Here is a 17,178-nt window from a genome sequence, read left to right as displayed (position 1 = left end):
ATATCAGGGACTTTTGCAAATGCTTCACTTTACAAGAGTATACCAGAATGCATTTTACGACTTGTTTCACACATTCATTGCATTAGACGGTGGTTTTCAGCTGTTTTTCTCAACATGTTCAACTGTAATGGAAACCAGACTGTTTACCCTTTTACAACCTCTCTGAGGTGAAAAACAACATTAAGAAATCAGGATGGAATGGCATTTTTTTAGGGTCATGGAAGCGCTCTGACTTAGTAATGGAAAGTCATGGAAAAGTTGTGGAATTTTACATCAGAACCCTGACTGTTTTACTCAAGTCACTCTGGGTAAAAGGGTAAAATATAATGGACTTGTTGCTCATATGTCCCTGGATCATGTGTTTGTGTGATCAGTTGTACCAGTTGTAGGGACAAACTCCAGCATCAAGTGGTGTGTGAGTGTGTGTGTGTGTGTGTGTGTGTGTGGGGGGGATCTTAACTTCACTATACATGGGAGAGTTTGCATATGGCATTAATTGAAGGAGGAGGAGCTGGGGGAGTGGTTTTGCTGGAAGGCTGTCGCAGGATCCGCTCAGTACCCCAAGAAACGCGCAAGGGTGGTTAGAAGTTAGAGGAAAAGCGAGCTGTGATTATTATAAGGGAAGACAGGAACTAATGGGAACACTTTCAAAGAGCATATTCCCCCAGTCACAGACCGCTGACTTGCACGACTACTCCTCGTAAGCGAGGATTCATGTAGACTCGCTCCTTTAGGCGCGCTGACAGTAGGTAGAAACCAGCACAGCAGCACTAGTAGTAGTAGTAACCGTTTTTTTTTCTTTCCTTTGAATTGAAAAACGCAATACATTTTAAATGCAACGCTGCTTGATCTATGAGAAAACAATGGCAGCAGAGACGAGGAACGGCGGGAGTTCACTGAACAACAATAACTGTAAAGACAACAGCAGGAGAAAGTTGCTGGTCGGAGTGGATCTGTTCTGCTTGTTTCTAGGTAAGAGTCCCATGTATGCAAACTACACTATTAGCAATCAGAGACAGAATAACATCTCTGTAATATTCCTATAGGGGCCTACAGTGTGTCTGTGGTACTCAATGGTGAGTTTATAGTACTTTATGGTATTTCTTATTATCTCCTATGTTTTCACTGTAATATAGCCTACCTATAATATTCTATAGGGAGTTAAAGCGTGTCTGTTGTAATTAATAGTGAGTTTATTGTCATTATACTGTAGTTTGTTTTTTAATCTCCAATTCTATAATTTTCCTATAATATAGTATTTTCCTATAATATTGCTATAGTATTGCTGTGATATTTGTATAGTATCCTTCTAAATTGTATTATAGGATTACTATAGTTCTGCTACTAAGAAATAACATTTCTACTGTTAATATACCTTTATTAGCCAACAGTTGCATGTTCTTAATTTTACATCAGCTTGCCAAGATGTTTCATTCCACAGGACACAGTAACAAGTAGTGCCATATTATGAACAGCTATACAAATTGTCTGGAGATATTAGGACATTAACGCTCCCTTTTCCCCTTCTCATAGTGTCACATAAAGTAGGACTCTAAAATGTGCTGCCAAAGGGGAAAATGTAATTAATAAATTGCTCCGAGAGGGGATGTATTTCTTGGGTCCCCACCCACACCTGCACCTCTCCTTTGACTCCTTATTATATTTTCCAGAATGTCTCACATTCCACACCAGCCAGGAATTCTCTTGAAGTCACATCTGGCATAATATATTTGCATGTGTGGAGTAATTAAAGGAAAAGTGGTGAAAAGACGTGTGTGAGTGTGTGTGTGTTTTGACAGTTCATCAGAACAGGCACTGGTGACTCCTCGTGTTGTTGCTCCACAACAGCAGACAGTGTTCTGGTGAATTATTGAGCGTGAAAGAATCTGTCATGCTGAAGCTTAAACCCAAAGACCTACAAAAGGTTTTCTGATCCCTGGGACCTAAACCTTTGGTGATCTGACAACACACTTCTTCTCTACCTCTTTTTTCTCCTCTAGTATGACCATATGCTTCCAATACATGTGTTGTTTTGGGGGACCTTCTTGTTAATGGCAGGGAAAGTAATGCAAATGTTCAAAGAATATATTGAGGATGCAAGTTTCTCTGTGGAGGGTAAAGCCCCATGTTTTCGCCCCTGTGTGTACGTACCTGCCCACAGAGAAAGCCTGTCAACAAACCAGCAGTGTTTTTCTGGCTAAAGATGTGGTTTGAGGGGAGTGACCACAAGGAGGAAATGGTGGGCGCATTCGGGTAATTACCACTCCTCCATTCTCACACTGTGATTGCAGTTCTAGCATTGCTGCTCCCTGGGATATTCCTCCCTCTCTCTCTCTCTCTCTCTCTCTCTCTCTCTCTCTCTCTCACTTATGCACATGAACCATCTCCACTTGCGGTGATCCCACTAGACCATCATCAGTGCCACAGAAAACACCATTAGCAAGTCGACACAGGATGAATTTCAGGCTGATTCAAGTGTAGCTGGAACTCAGTCATGGTGTTGCTTATAGGCTAATGCTGAGGGAAGTGGAAGGCTGTGATTTTGTTTGTTGCTTGAACCCAAGGCGAAGTCATCGGGGTCAGTTTGCCATTAAGCCGTTGCAGGTGGCTTTCATGTTTTCAAGTTAATCGTCTTATAATGTTTCCATGTGCTTTCGCCCTAGTTCAACATGGGGGTGGGGTTGGGGGGCTTAATCATTGTAACACAGACCCCCTTTTTTTATCATTTTGAGCCAGAAAACAAACAGAAAACAGTGCAAGAGTAGATTTTCTCAACATTTTGTTGGGTAAGAAAGCATAAACATAAGCGTGATCTTAATCTGAAACAGGTGCTGTGCCCTGTTATGGGATAGAGCCTTACAGTGCATGGAGGACAGCATTGGGCAGCCATTACCTTGGACCCCAAGGTTGTTTTCGTTATGTGATAAATCTCAAGTCAAAGAGTTGAATCAAACAATAGTTTAAAATAGTGTGCTTGTATTGGGACGGTAGCTGTGTTAAGAATAGTCCTGAAACATTGGGAAAAAAAGAGTGAGAAGCCACAATTTAAGGAACAGTTGGATACATTTGTGAAGACAGTTTCATATGAAATAATGTTAACCAAAAGCCAAAAGAAAAACACAGATATAACAGTTATATGGGATAGATTTTTAAAGCATGTTGTGAGAAGATGGGGATGATTAGATGTGATTTGAAGATGGGCTTCCTGTGACATCTCCTGTTCCCAATGATAAAATGGAGTGAAGTTCAGATTAATTAGTCCTATGTACGGTGCTGGTAGGCTTGAAGGTCTACATGCAAGAGGCTGTTATTTTTGCAAAGTTGATGTATGCAAATATCTATGCGTTTTATGTGCATACAAGGCCATGTATATGTGTGTAAATGAAGGAATGTATACATTATACAGTATGTGGGGTTGTTATACGTTTATGTGGTATGGGAGCAGAAGAGGAAAACCTGCCCGGTATGTAAAGTTTCTTTTGCTTTTGTAGTCTGAAATAATAGGGAAGAGAAGAAAAAAACAATTATGAAACAAGTGCTGAGGATTCATGAAGATAATAACACATGGTTTGAATTTCAGTAGCGGTTGTAGCCACGAGCAAATCAATGCAAATGCGATTTGTTTACCCCAGGCAGGCAGGCCGACCCGGTTTCCCTCCCGCAGTGGAACTATGAGAGCATATAGGAGCTGAGTTTTGCAGCGGGCCCAGACTGACAGACAGACAGGGAGTAGGTTGTGTGTGGGGGCTGCTGCCCTGCACACAAGGGTGCGAGTAAAAACAACTGCATCTGTGTATACACCGCAACTGCCTCAGACATGTATACATTTATATGCCAGGGAGAGAGAGAGAGAGAGAGCAATGCCAGCGAGTGGAAAATGTGCGTCTGTTTATTTTAATAGTCGCACTCGGTGTTTTGACGAATGCCTCCAAAATATGGTGGGATTTAATTCAACGTGAGGGTTATACATTGATTCGAGTTTCCACATGCTGCAGCTACATGAAACTGCCAGTGCTCAACCGGGACAAATGCAAAGGGACAAGCGTAGGAAATTCTAACTAATAGGTCCTAATAATACGTTTTCGACCATATTTTGATGTGAGACAGCGCTCAAGTATTTGCTGACTAACTCATCATCCTTCTTCATTCAGGGTGTTTGGTTATTCCACACTAAAAGCCTGTTGGCGTTCCCCGGTTGATTGTGAAGCAAACCGCTTTAGGGCAGAACAGAATGGGGGGAAAACACCTGATATTGACATTAGTAAGACTTTTTCTCTCTCACAGCCATTTTGTTTACAGTTTCTGTTGTCTTTGGGTTGATGTGGAGCTAATGCATAAGACATACCCACGGTGGTGGTGTTGTTGTTGGCAGGAGGACACTGGGTATTTTTTTTTTCTTCCTCCCTCCAGGCTGTCAGAAGCGGGAAGGGAGGAAAGAGGGTAGGAGGGGAAATCCCAAGATGCTTTGCTCAGTGCTGATGCTGCACTGTTTGGACGGGTGGAAAGGGGGTCGGAGGCGGCGAGCGTAGGAGAGGAAAGCCCGGCTGAAAGTGTGGAAAACAGGAGCTGACAGCGTCTCGTTGTTTGTTTTTCCCGTCCCTCCTATCAGCTGTTGTGGGCATCTGACCCTCTCGCAGCTTTCTTAAAGGCTTCGGACAACTGCACCTTATTTTGTCACCCCTAGGCCACCTTTCTCTCTCTCTCTCTCTCTCTCCCTCTCTCTCTCTCTCTGTCTCTTCTTGGGTCTGTGAGTGTGTTTAGAGGCGGTCACCGGGGTCAGGACTCTGGGGTTAACATGTTTCACATTCAGCGCCTTCGGCCCCCGCAAGCGAGAGACGTCCTTTTGTTTTTTCCACTGCCTTGAATCAGCAGTCGCCAAAGCCCAGCGCTGTGTGTTGGGAGCGCCTGCGTTGTTTTCCGTCCGTGGCCGGGGCAAAGCAAACTGCACGGATCAGACAGTCGGGATTTAGTGCACTTGAAAGTATATTTTCACTGTTACAGTATTCTGGAGCGTTCCCTTCCCACCAGAGTTGCTGATCGCGGCCGTTCAGACATTTGTTTGAAGAACGAGGGCGAAAACGCTAACGGCAACAATGTGAATCCCGCTGGATGTGGAGGGAAGGCCAGCGCTCTGGAGTTCCCATCAGGCAGCAGCGCGCTCAGCCCGTAACCCGAGCTCAACCCAGCTGGCCCTTCAAAGGCCAGTCTGCTGTGTGTGTGTGTGTGTGTGTGTGTGTGGATGTAAGGGGTGGAGGGGGGGGTGGGGGCTCAGCGACTGAGGCGTGTGTGTTGACATTTGGTTTGAGAAATCATGCCCCCCTCAGCAGCACCCAGCGCTGACCTCCACACACCCCCGGTGCTTTTCCCCCCCCCCCCGAGAGAGAGAGAGAGAGAGAAAGTGCGAGAGTGCGGATCGTGTTTGTTTTTCTTTGTATTCGCAGATCGCGGAATTATTCAAAGAGTGACTTCAAAGCGCCAGCATCAGTTAAATGTTGCTTTGAAGCGATCGGAAAGTATGTTTTCCAAATTCTGTCGGGGGTTTGAGGCCTCTCCTGGGTCCCACTTCAACGCTCCAATTTCTAAAGTCCTTCTTTGGTGTCTTTGGTAAATGGAAAATAAGCTGTCCTCTTGGCTGGCATCTTATTCACTCCCACCCTATGTTTGTTGTCAGGGCGATAAATAAGATCTTTTTACCACTTTAAGTGGCGAAAGACACTAAATTGATCGGACGTAGACACCCTCCAGGCATCTTAAAGTGGGCCTTTTAAGTGCAGTTGAAAGCCTCTGCAGGAAAGGAAGGAAGAAGCTGATAGTGTTGTGTGTTTTTTTTTTTTTTCCATGTCAGTTATCTGCTATGGACTCTCTTGTGAACATGACACATCCAACCCTTTTAGCGCTATCTCAGCCTGTTTGAAGTCAGTTTATGCTATTCTAAGCATGATGGGTTCACTTAAGTCTCCAACAATGATGGATCTTTTTTTTTCCTGGCTTTACTTCAACTGATTTCATTTTGTTTATTTCTGAAAGAGATACGCTCATTTTCTTATCTCAGCAGCTGTCTCATTTTTGGAAAACGGTGTGAGATACATAACTTAAATACATGACTGCTGGGATTCTTTTTGCCCGTGTGTGTGTGTGTTGGGAATTTTCTGTCTGTGTGCTTCTCTGTTTGTCTGCCTATAGATACATCTGTTCATACTGTTCATGCAGCTGTCCACTGGGTTAAAGAGCTGTCTGACCTACGCTCCTGTGTGTGTGTGTGTGTGTGTCCGACTATACAGTGTTGCTTGTCGCCGTGTTTTTGCACAAATCTCCCTTCCCGCCTTACCGGAGAGGCTTCTTCTGCGACGACAGCAGCATCGACCTTCCCTACAAGAGCAGCACGGTGTCCAACACCGCTCTCACAGCCGTGGGCTTCGCTGTGCCCGTGGCCTCAGTAAGTCCCAGTGTGGTGCAGCGAGAGAACCGGGGAACATGCATCGGGACGCTCTCCATCTATTGAACGGCTCAGTCATATGGTTGTGTTGTAACCTGCAAACACACAATCGGTTAGGTAGACACTCAAGAAATTAGGTCACTTTAATATGTCCAAAGGTCTGCTCAAAAGACCCCACCAATATTGAATTGAGAGCAAACAACGAGAGACAGATAAGAGCCACACAATGGATCGAGCCAGTCCCCAAATGTTCCCTCCTGGCCTCTCGCTCGTACCTTTCGACCTCCAAGATTGCCTATTAACCCGGCACCTCTATCTCTCTCTCTCCCTCACCCATCCCCCCGCTCCCTTCTTCCCCCCCCCCTCTCTGTGCCTCACTTGCTTCTTCACACTTAGCCGGCCTGCCTTTCCTGGTCATTGAGACCAGCGCTGTTCAGCCCTACCGCCGGGGGTTTTACTGCGACGACGAGTCCATCAAGTACCCGGCCAAAAATGGAGACACCATTAGCGACGGTGTGCTTTGCGCTGCTGGCATTCTTATCACCATCCTGTCTGTAAGTCTGTCTCACGCACTAATGTCATCGTCACTCCTCACGTTTCAGCAGCTTCACCATCACTGCTAGCACCCACTGACTCTGTGTACTAGATGTCGACCACAGTGGTTCTCATCCTGTGTGTGTTAATGATGTAGAGGCTGGAGTTATAGAAGGGGTGTGACTGTGATTTAATGTTGAAACTGTTGATATGACTTTTAAAGGTGCTGTGTGTAGCATTTTTAAACATCAATGTATCATTGTCAAATTAATTGTGATACCTTGGTATGATTACTGTAAACAAATGAGACCATGGTGGAGACGATTGGTAGCCTCTATCTCATATTGTTAGTGCTAGTGATTCTCAAAATTACGTCACTCAGAGTGTGTTCGGTTTCTCTTTTGCTTTACTGCAGAGAATAAACACGTTGGAAGAAATGTTTCCATAGGTCTTTTACTCATTCCACCATCTGCCATTGCAAGAAACTCTTAAAACGTAAGATCCATTTGCACTGGAAGCAGCCCTTTTCCTGTTTTGTGCCCTAAAGCAATCTCCCTTTCTGCCATAAAGCAATACAGCAGATGTCACATGAAATCACACAGTGTAAAATGCATTGTGGAGGACGGTAAGCTGCCAGTCGTCACAGTGATGGTCTCATTTGTTTGCAGTAATTACACTAATGTTTCAAAATGAATGTGATAATGATGGATTGATGTTAAAATGCTGCACACAGCACATTAAATCTGTGAAAATGTATTAATCAAATTAGAGTTACAACACAACATTGTCTGACTGTGTTTTCTTACTCCCTGTGCCCCCCAAGAACACACACATACACAAATGCACTCTGCACACACACATGCACCAGAGGACTTTCCCTGACCTTTAGCTCACTGTGAATATAAACTGAGATGATCCTACATAATCATTGGGTTACAGATACAACACCTCTCCATACCTGTGCTATCAGCCCCTCTGAGTGGTTTCAGAGCATTTTAGATAACAGCCAATCAACAACATTCTCCAGTTTGTTATTGGGAGCTTAAGATGGTTCAGGTGATCAAGGCACTTGAGCAGGGTGGAGTGCTGAGTGGCTCAGATTGTTGTAATCTGCTGGGAGAAAAGACTGAGGATCTGTCGCCAGGATCTACAACCTCACCCCATAATACCGCCTGTTTTGTTTGCCCCTGTTCAGAGGTTGAAGCTTAGCAAAGTAGCCAATGTAGAAGTCCACACACCCTGCATCTGTGCCATTCTCCAAATAATTCCCATGTGGGATCAGCAACAGCGAAGTGAGAATTTAAAAAGCAGGACCTCTAAATTTGCCCTTATCTTTAAAGACTCAATCTCATTTTGATTGAATTGAAGTGCATAGTTAGACTGGTTTGTGCTGTCGTCACCTGGGCAGCCCCTATAGAGCAGAGCAGGGGGAAGGTGCCTTGCCCAAGGGCACATTGATGGGACTCCACACCGGCTCTCTTGCAGCCAGCAGTGCCCTCCTCCTGGAGCGCAGACTACTACAAGGGCTCGGGGCCACGAGGGTTTTCTTGGTGAGAAGGAGCTCTGGCCCTGTGTAATTATGGTTGACGCAATGGTTGTTCGGTCAAATACTGTAATTGGCGGGGTGGAATTGCGGTGGAGGCCCAAAACAAGACGACTTTGCCAGAACTCTCATTTTCCCCTGGCTGAACGTGACTTTAAAATCCATCTTCCCCCCCCTTGAGCTTTTTGGCCAGCCGTTGTGTTTTCTGAACCAGAAAACACCAACATTAGGTCGTTTAGTGCTTCATTTCCCACTGACTGAAGCTGAGAAACAAGGGGACAAGAGAGGCCACATCCTTTATAATTGGCATTATGCTGAAGGAAACACCCTCTCTGAGAGTGTTTGGGTCTCCATGTTATCATTTTGGAGATGGGAGACTTTATATGAAATAAGCCACAAGATAACCTCTTTCTCCCTTGATCCATGTCCTACAACGCCATCGGGTTCATTCATTCACACAGTTAATCTTCTCGCACAACGGGAACCAGATGCGTTTTCTCCCTTTCTCTCTCTCTCCCCCGTGAAAAGCAGCTGGGCCGGATCGGGCTGGCTCCAAAGGCCTGGATGGGGGAAACGACGCGCTCTATCGGCTTGTTAAATCTCCTCCAGGACTTTCCCTTCGCCGAACGTGTTTCCCCGAACGAGCCTTATTTTCTGCGCCCCTCGCAAGAATGTCTGATGAAACCGAGATACTAACACGAAAACACCCGAGACATCCCTTGTGAAATCAGAGCCCTTTTTCAGAGGGGGAGAGGGAGCCGGCGCGGGGCCCCGAAAAACAAACGCGCCCCCGATGTGCGCCTGGCGGAGTCTGGCCACCAAAATCAGACACGTCGCCTAGCTCAGCGTTTCTGCTGATTAGAACCAGCGGTGCCTCCCCCCCCCCCCCCCCCCCACTCTCCCCCTTCTCTCCCTCCCACTGACTCCACTCCTCTTTCTCCCTCCCTCCCCCGTCCCCTTCCTTCGCTTTCCCCCCTCCTCCTCTACTTTTGCACTCGCTCTCCTTTATCCCTTCTTACTCGCATTCTCCTCTTACTTTCCCTTCCTCTCCCTATCCCTTCCACCCCTCTAATCTCTCCCTCTCCCCCCTCCGTACCCTCCTTCACCCTGCTCTGCTCTCTCTCCCCCCCCCCACATTCATTTGTCAGTGGCTGGAAGACTAGAGGAGGAGGAGGAGGAGGAGGGGGGAGGGGGAGGGCGGGCTGGGAAGGCGTCCTGAGCTTGAACAGCTGTAGTGAGTTATTGCTCTCCACATCCCCCTAAGTGCAGCCTGCGCGTCAATCGTCGGTTTCAGACAGCGGTTTATTTGCCCACTTACAGAAAACTTTGCATGGCGGAATTCGCATTCACCCCCACATCGCTGCACTGTTTTTAATTCTCACAAGTAGAATGGCACAGATAAACACGTGCGACCGTAAAGTAGCACTTTTAAGAGCAGTTTTAACTTCAAGACACAATTACTGCTCTCTTTATCACTTGTCACGTCATTAAACTTTCTGAACCTCAGCCTATTTAATATAAAAAACAGTTGCATATCTCTTGTATTCACCTGCTATCATTAGAGTTCCCCATGCCACACATGATGTCATCCTCATCGCCGTCCCTTCTGTCCCGTCAGATCATCATCGGGGAGAGCTACAGGATCCACTTTCTGAACGAGGGCTCCAAGTCGTTCGTGGGGAACCCCTACATTTCCGCCCTCTACAAGCAGGTGGGCGTGTTCGTCTTCGGCTGCGCCATCAGCCAGTCCTTCACCGACATCGCCAAGGTGTCCGTGGGCCGCATGCGCCCCCACTTCCTCGACGTGTGCAAACCCGACTACTCCACCATCAACTGCTCCTTGGGCTACATCACTGACTACCAGTGTCAGGGGCCGGAGAGCAGAGTTCAGGAGGCCAGGTATTGTCGTGAATTGTCAAAGCTGCTCAAAATGTGTCAAATACATGAGATAAAATTCTTGCAAGGCTTAGTGGTGTTTCCACTGCAGTTGTACAAGTGCTTGTTGAACTGATTCTTAAGTGGTTACTTACTACATGTTTTAAAAAATGTAGTTTAGATTATGTATATTGCTGATGCTGATTGTCCTCTCTTCTCCTCAGAAAGTCTTTCTTCTCTGGACATGCGTCATTCTCCATGTACACCATGCTTTATCTGGTGGTGAGTCACTGGTTTGTTTCTCAACATGGACACACACATATTCTATGGTATTTTACATGGGTACACACAATATACACCCATATATTGAACACTCCATTCTGTCTCCTCTCCAGTTTTACCTGCAGTCTCGTTTCACCTGGCACGGAGCGCGGCTGCTGCGCCCGCTCACCCAGTTCACCCTCATCATGATGTCCTTCTACACCGGCCTGTCCCGCGTCTCCGATCACAAGCACCACCCCACTGACGTCCTGGCCGGGTTTGCACAAGGAGCCCTGGTGGCCTACTGCATAGTGAGTAGATTTATGATGTTGTAACACTGTAATCTGCTAGATTAGACCAGAGACCATTATGAAGTTTAGCATCCTATAAATTGATCTTTGGAACTGGTATTTCTCCCCATGATATTTGTAAATTTAGCTCATTATGAGCTGTGATTAAATTTGAGATAATGTGCAAATGTTCTGCACTGATGTTTGTTATATATGGTTCCCATGAAGATACAATGGCATCCGCTAATGGGGATTCTTTAAACAATAAAAAATATGTTGTACAGGCCTTTACTCCAGTGTTCCTTTGCAGTATATGTGAGGTCCTGTAGTCGCTTTACCATGTATGCTAGTAAGTTCTGTATTCTGTAAGTTGTTAAAAGACAAATTCCTAATTAGAGTATTTCTAGTTCTTGGGGACTGAATTTGATTCTGAATCTGATAACTGTATAATTCTGTGACTCAGATGTTCATGGAGATCCTTCTCTGTCCCTCCCACAGGTATTCTTTGTGTCAGACTTGTTCAAGCCCAAAGGCCGACGTTCCACCATATCGCCGACCCCAGTCAAGAAAGACCTGGTTCCTCCAGCAGACATCAGAGAACGGAGCAACCATCTCATCATGGCATAGAGAGGACTGCAAACGAGTGTATATCCTGACCTGTGCCATTTGAATCACTGCTACACCCACTGGCCGAGACTGGATGGAGGGAACTCCAAGAATCTGGATAGTGCAGACGAATATGGAATCATGGTCATCTCACACTGAAGGAGACCGCGGAAAACATGAACGCAGACGAGCAGGTTTTGCGTTTTCAGCGGAAATTTTCCTATTTTTTCCCTCAATCTCACCAGACATTTTAATATGGAAAAGAGAGGGGACCACTCCTCTGTTTTTATCTCCAGGGATATTTGTCCTTCTACTCCGGTTGTTATGAAACGGATCCGCCTTGGAGACTCTCCTAGTCGCAGATCTTCAGCGAAGGTCATTCCCTGGACAAAAGTCTGAAACTAAATGAGATGGAGAAATGAGTGAAGCTGTGCATAGCTTCCCCTCAGCTGCAGCCAACATGGAAGCTGTATATTGTTGTTATTGTACTATATTACCACCACTCCCTCACTGTGTGCCTGATACATACAAATCATGGACAAAAAACAAATTCCTTGATTTCAGGAAGGATGTTTCCTTTTGTTTTATTTTGGTTTTATAAAAAAAAAAGTAAGCATTGTATGTTTGATTTATAGCACTATTTTATCCAAACTTAGTACTGATTGTCACCACTTGAATGAACCGAAGTGAAGCTTTTGCAAAGCTTTGTAAGTAACCTTTCTTTTATTTGCTATGTCCACAATGTAGTTTTGCATAGAAAATGCATAGAGAAGTTACAGTAGGTGGAAAGTACGGCGAGGGCGTGTGTGTTGGAGGTGGGCCTCTTTCTGCTGGCTGGGACGAGCCCCCACTGAGCCATTTAATGAAATGACTGTCTGTTATATGTACCAGACGGGTGCTCACAAGTGTTAGGTGAGAGTGACTGCCTGTGTGTGTGTGTTTGGGTGTGTCCGTGTGTGTGTATGTGTGTTTGGCTGGGTTCTGTCCGTGTGCCAGTGTGTTTTAATGTCATGTCTATATTTCAGTGTTTATAGCCTACCGGTGTGCCTCTCTTCACACAGAGAACATGCACCTGCTCCAACAGACACATATAACCCAAGACAGCAACACTGTGGAAAATAGAGCATCATATACAGTACATGTACTTTATTGCTACTAATCATATTGATGATTCACATCACTGAGATCCCTGTGATATATGCTACACAGACATTTATACATACTTACCGTTCAGACAGGGACTTCCTAAAGCAGGGGTTGCTTTTTGGTCGAGGCACAATCTGGCACATTGAAAGACTGATTGCTTGACAAAGTCTCACAAAGCCTTGTGTGATAATACAAGAGGGCTAGCAATGAGTTGCTGCATTATATCATGGACGAAAAATCATTGAATTGAATTTTAAATAATTCTAATAAGTTTATATGACATTGACTTTTCAGCAAAAACTTTGGTAGGCCTGTGTGTCTCATCACGCTGGTTAAAAACCACTGCCTGGAAGCATCTTGGTGCCAAGATCAGTTGTAAATCACTGAGACAAAAGATGATCTTAGTTTGAAGATGCTCATGGGGAAACTAGCCCTGTTCTTTATATACAGCATCAGAAACTTCTGTATGCCATGTACAATACTGTCTCATGTATATCTATCTTTTGAAGAAACGTCCACTATGACTTTGATGGTGTCGAGACCTGTGTAAATGTCAAACGTTGCTGCTTGAAGAGGCAATGCTTGGCAGATGTCATGCAGTGAAGTGACAACTTGTGAATACTAAAAGTTTTATGGAGAGAAAAAAGCTCTCAAGGCAGACAGCTTCAGTACATTTTTATTAAAAGAAAAAATGCCTTTCAATATTTTTGTATTGTCTTGTGTGAAATTTTGTACAATGAAAATGTAAGACATGTATCGAAGATAAAGTGTCTTTAATAAAACACAAAAGATCAAGCACGGTGTATGGTGAGGTTTTTGAGCTTTATTTTAACTGGTGCCACATATGACAGAGAAGAATCTCAGACTTTTACACTATAATAATTCAGTAGCTGGGCCCACTATGCGTGTGATGGAGAGATCTGGGCGTGGGGCGATGCTAGACTTCCATACTCAGTTTCCTGTGGGGAAATAGTGTGCATTCCAGGTTTTAACCCCTCTCCCCAATGGCCCGCTGGAATAATACAGGCTACACGGAGCGACTGCGCCAGAGTGGCAAAGTACATTCACATATGAGAATGCTTAGGAGCAGCATAGTACGCTTTAATGCAACACTTTGCCTCCGCAACATATAAATCACCCGCAGGTCGCAGCAAGTAATGTTATGTGCCAGCGTAGCATGAGCTGGGTTTTGGGCCAGTGCGTTCACATGGTATCCGTTAAGCTGATTGATTTCACTGTGGATCAGGCACAGTGCCCAGAAGGAGCTTACAGTTGATTAGTTTAATAAGCTACAAAACGGGTTTTGTTTTTATGGCCGCACCAGGGCCGATACACCACTAAACTAGCATGTATGGAGCAGTCGCCTTGTGTTTAAGACTAGGTATGACAAAATTCCAGTGTTTCCATTGTCTTAATTGACCACAAAACTACACACCCTATAGAGTGTGTGTGCTGCTTCATGCATACTTCTTTTATGTTGTTACCCTTTTGCCCACTTATTACCCACCCTCTGTTTTCCTAGGTCCTTTCCATCTCTCTCCCTCTTTCTCTCTCCAAACCAAATATGGAATGCTTTTGATCTAAGTGATCAAATGAAGGTGTGAAGGTTAGAAGTAAGACTCCCCCTGTTACCAAACATGGCAGTGCCTTTAACTCCAAGGGCACTGCTCTCTGTGTTTAACCAATGTTCACGTCCAGTGCCAAACCCTTGACATCATGTTTATCTTTGCGAACCAGTCCTGACCCACTCCATTCTACCTCAACGGCGCAAGATTTTCTCAGAGATATCTTCAGCTGTAATTGAAAGTGATAGAGGCAGAGAGCCAAGTATATTTTTAGTACTCACCAGACCAACAAATGGCAGAGAACCTACACATTCTCAAATTTTCAACCGGAGCCCTTTGTCTCGTTGAGATTACAGAGAGGCTTTCTTGATCAACGGTGCTTAGCGTTCTAATAATGGAATCCTTTTTATGTGGCTGGAAAAAAATACTGTTGTTGTGTTTTCCCACAGCAATTTAACCCCTATTATGTGTGTTCTTGAGTTCTTGCCCTGCATGAATTACAAATTCTTCTCATGCACTTCGCTCTGTTGCAGCGTTGTGGTTGCTCTGAAGTGACATTGATGGTTTTCTCTTTCTTGTCTACCTTGTATACTAACCCCCCCAAACACCCCCCACTCCCGCTAAGATTGCTGTCAGGCACAACTGTCATCAATTAACTGACTAAACTGGTGTATTTTGTCATCACATAAACAGATTAGACTGCTTACTCTGTGGGTATGATGCATCCTTTGAGTTGCCTTTGTTTTTTTACAATGTGCAAGCTGTTTTTGGCAGTTTTGTAGCATTGTAATAATGTAGCTATTAGGGAAAAGCAGCAATATTTAATTGCTGGTGTTTGCAAGTAAAACCAGCTTGAGTTAAGGGAAGTGAAGAAGAAGAAGAAGAAGAAGAAGAAGAAGAAGAAGAAGGAAAGGTGGAGGACCAGGAGAAAAATGAGAGAAACAAGAAGAAGAAGAAGAAGAAGGAGGAGGAGGAAGAGGTGGAGGACCAGGAGAAAAATTAGAGAAACAAGAAAAACAAGAAGAAAAAGAAGGAGAAGAAGAAGAAGAAGAGGAGGAAGAGGTGGAAGAAGAAGATGAAGAAGAAGAGGAGGAGGAAGAGGCGGAGGACCAGAAGAAAAATGAGAGAAACAAGAAAAACAAGAAGAAGAAGAACAAGGAGAAGAAGAGGAGGAAGAAGTGGAAGAGGTGGAGAACCAGGAAAAAAACAAGAGAAACGAGAAAAACAAGAAGAAGAAGAATAGGTGGAAGAGGCGGAGAACCAGGAGAAAAACGAGAGAAACGAGAGAAACGAGGAAAACAAAAAGAAGAAGAAGAAGAGGTGGAAGAGGTGGAGGACCAGGAGAAAACTAGAGAACAAAGAAAAGAAGGAGAAGAAGAAGACGAAGAAAAGAAGAAGAAGAAGAAGAAGCAGTGGCCAGCCTGGTTCATTGCTTTGGAGAGGTTTTCTGCCTGTCAGCTCGTTTGACTGGACTTGCTGCCTCTCATATGAGCCTGCCGCCACATGACATTACTGGCAGTTGTTGCTGAGGTCACTGTGCCTCTTCCTGGCAGATGGGGGATGTCAGGAGGCGGCGTGGCACACCCACAAACGCCCTGGCTGATAACTGACCTCATTACAACTCTGCTGGCCGTGTTTCTCTTATTCACAGGGCACCGCGATGACGGCTGCTGTCCCCGGAGACCTCTGGCTGGCTGCGAGCCGCGCCAAGTTCATGCACTTTTTCAGAGTTTTTATTTACTCGGCTCCTGGCACGTAATCAAACGGTCTCCAGAGGTTATCGGACATCATCGGGCTGAACGAGCTGAACACACACACACACACGCCCGCATACACACACAAACACCCGCCACATCTTCCATCCCTCAACGCCGCTCTTGTTTCACGAGAATATTTGTTCATTGTAAATGTTTCATTTGAAACGGACTGAAACAAAAGCAAGGCGAAGAAAGCGAGCCATCAGCGAGTTACATAAGTCTCCTTTCTCTGCCCTTCACTCATCCATAGACAATACAGGCAAACGCCCAACAAGTTCATATGAGCCACTCTAAATCTAATGATAGCCGTAAAGTTTGGACTTGCTGTGCCTTGTATGCCCAGGCCTCCTCAATCATGGAGGGGCTTTGGGACTTTGGGCTGCAGCTGTAAGTCATTCTCTCTCTCTCTTTCTCTCTTCTCTCTCTCTCTCTCTCTCTCTCTCTCTCTCTCTCTACTCCTCCCTGTGTCTGGAGAATGTAAACACCAAGGGGGAGGCCAAATCTCTGCCATCGCAACCTTCCTTACAGCTGATAATCACTTTAATAGCAGATATATTGCACATTTTTTATTATATTTTTTCATATTCTGTATTGTAAATATCTCTTTTTGTTTTTTATATTTATGTTCTTGACTTTGACTTACAGTACTTGTTGTGTTTTTTACTTCTGCTTTCTATTTTTCTCCATGTTTATTGTATGCACCTACATACCAAGGCAAATTCCTTGTATTGTGAACTTTACTTGGCAATAAACCTGATTCTGATTCTGATTCTGATTCTGATTTGCCCCAACCGAGACACACCGGCCGAGAGGCCAAGCCCCAAACAGCCAAATGTACACAGAGAGTAAAAGTATGATTAGGTTGATTGGAATGGCGCGACACTTTGTTGACACTGTTTAACCCTTTCCTGGAGGCCTTCCAGCTCAGGGTAAACCCCTCAGCCATCTGCCCCCATGTGGGATGTCACTTGACACTTGGTCACAGTGACTACAACCAACTGCATCAATGTGCAGTGATGGATGCACAGCCAACAGTCTCAACCGTTCCTTCATGGGTTAAATATTTTTAAGCATACTCTTTTTTTCTAAATTGGATGTCACAGTCATGTAACAGCAACTTCTATAAATTCTCCATGCGTACACTGTAACATTTCACTCAAAGCTC

The 17,178-nt window shown here is 44.9% G+C and overlaps 1 protein-coding gene across 2 annotated transcripts; it reads left to right on the top strand.

Moving 5' to 3' along the window:
- The first annotated feature begins 588 nt into the window (after window positions 1–588).
- Window positions 589–13,486, top strand: LOC139926772 (phospholipid phosphatase 3-like). 2 transcript variants are annotated; one of them, XM_071918582.2, is made up of 6 exons: window positions 589–972; window positions 6,833–6,990; window positions 10,132–10,412; window positions 10,613–10,670; window positions 10,784–10,960; window positions 11,438–13,486. In XM_071918582.2, the coding sequence occupies exons 1-6, from the start codon at window positions 834–836 to the stop codon at window positions 11,564–11,566; spliced, it is 942 nt and encodes a 313-aa protein (XP_071774683.1). In that variant the 5' UTR covers window positions 589–833; the 3' UTR covers window positions 11,567–13,486. The 2 variants fall into 2 exon arrangements, with proteins under 2 accessions (XP_071774683.1, XP_071774684.1); XM_071918583.2 differs by lacking the exon at window positions 6,833–6,990 and adding an exon at window positions 6,282–6,436.
- Window positions 13,487–17,178: the final 3,692 nt, after the last annotated feature.

This window comes from Centroberyx gerrardi, chromosome 13 (assembly GCF_048128805.1).
Source record: "Centroberyx gerrardi isolate f3 chromosome 13, fCenGer3.hap1.cur.20231027, whole genome shotgun sequence".
Classification (NCBI taxonomy): domain Eukaryota; kingdom Metazoa; phylum Chordata; class Actinopteri; order Beryciformes; family Berycidae; genus Centroberyx; species Centroberyx gerrardi.
The sequence above is the reverse complement of the archived record's forward strand: the minus strand, read 5'-3'. Positions and strand labels throughout refer to the sequence as shown.

What these genes read in the sequence shown, in the direction of transcription:
- LOC139926772 (XM_071918582.2), top strand. Translation starts at nt 834, where the DNA reads ATGCAACGCTGCTTGATCTATGAGAAAACAATGGCAGCAGAGACGAGG. An exon ending in TTCTTATCACCATCCTGTCT is followed by an intron (nt 6,991 to 10,131) that starts GTAAGTCTGTCT and finishes CTGTCCCGTCAG; the next exon opens with ATCATCATCGGGGAGAGCTA. An exon ending in AGCAGAGTTCAGGAGGCCAG is followed by an intron (nt 10,413 to 10,612) that starts GTATTGTCGTGA and finishes TCTTCTCCTCAG; the next exon opens with AAAGTCTTTCTTCTCTGGAC.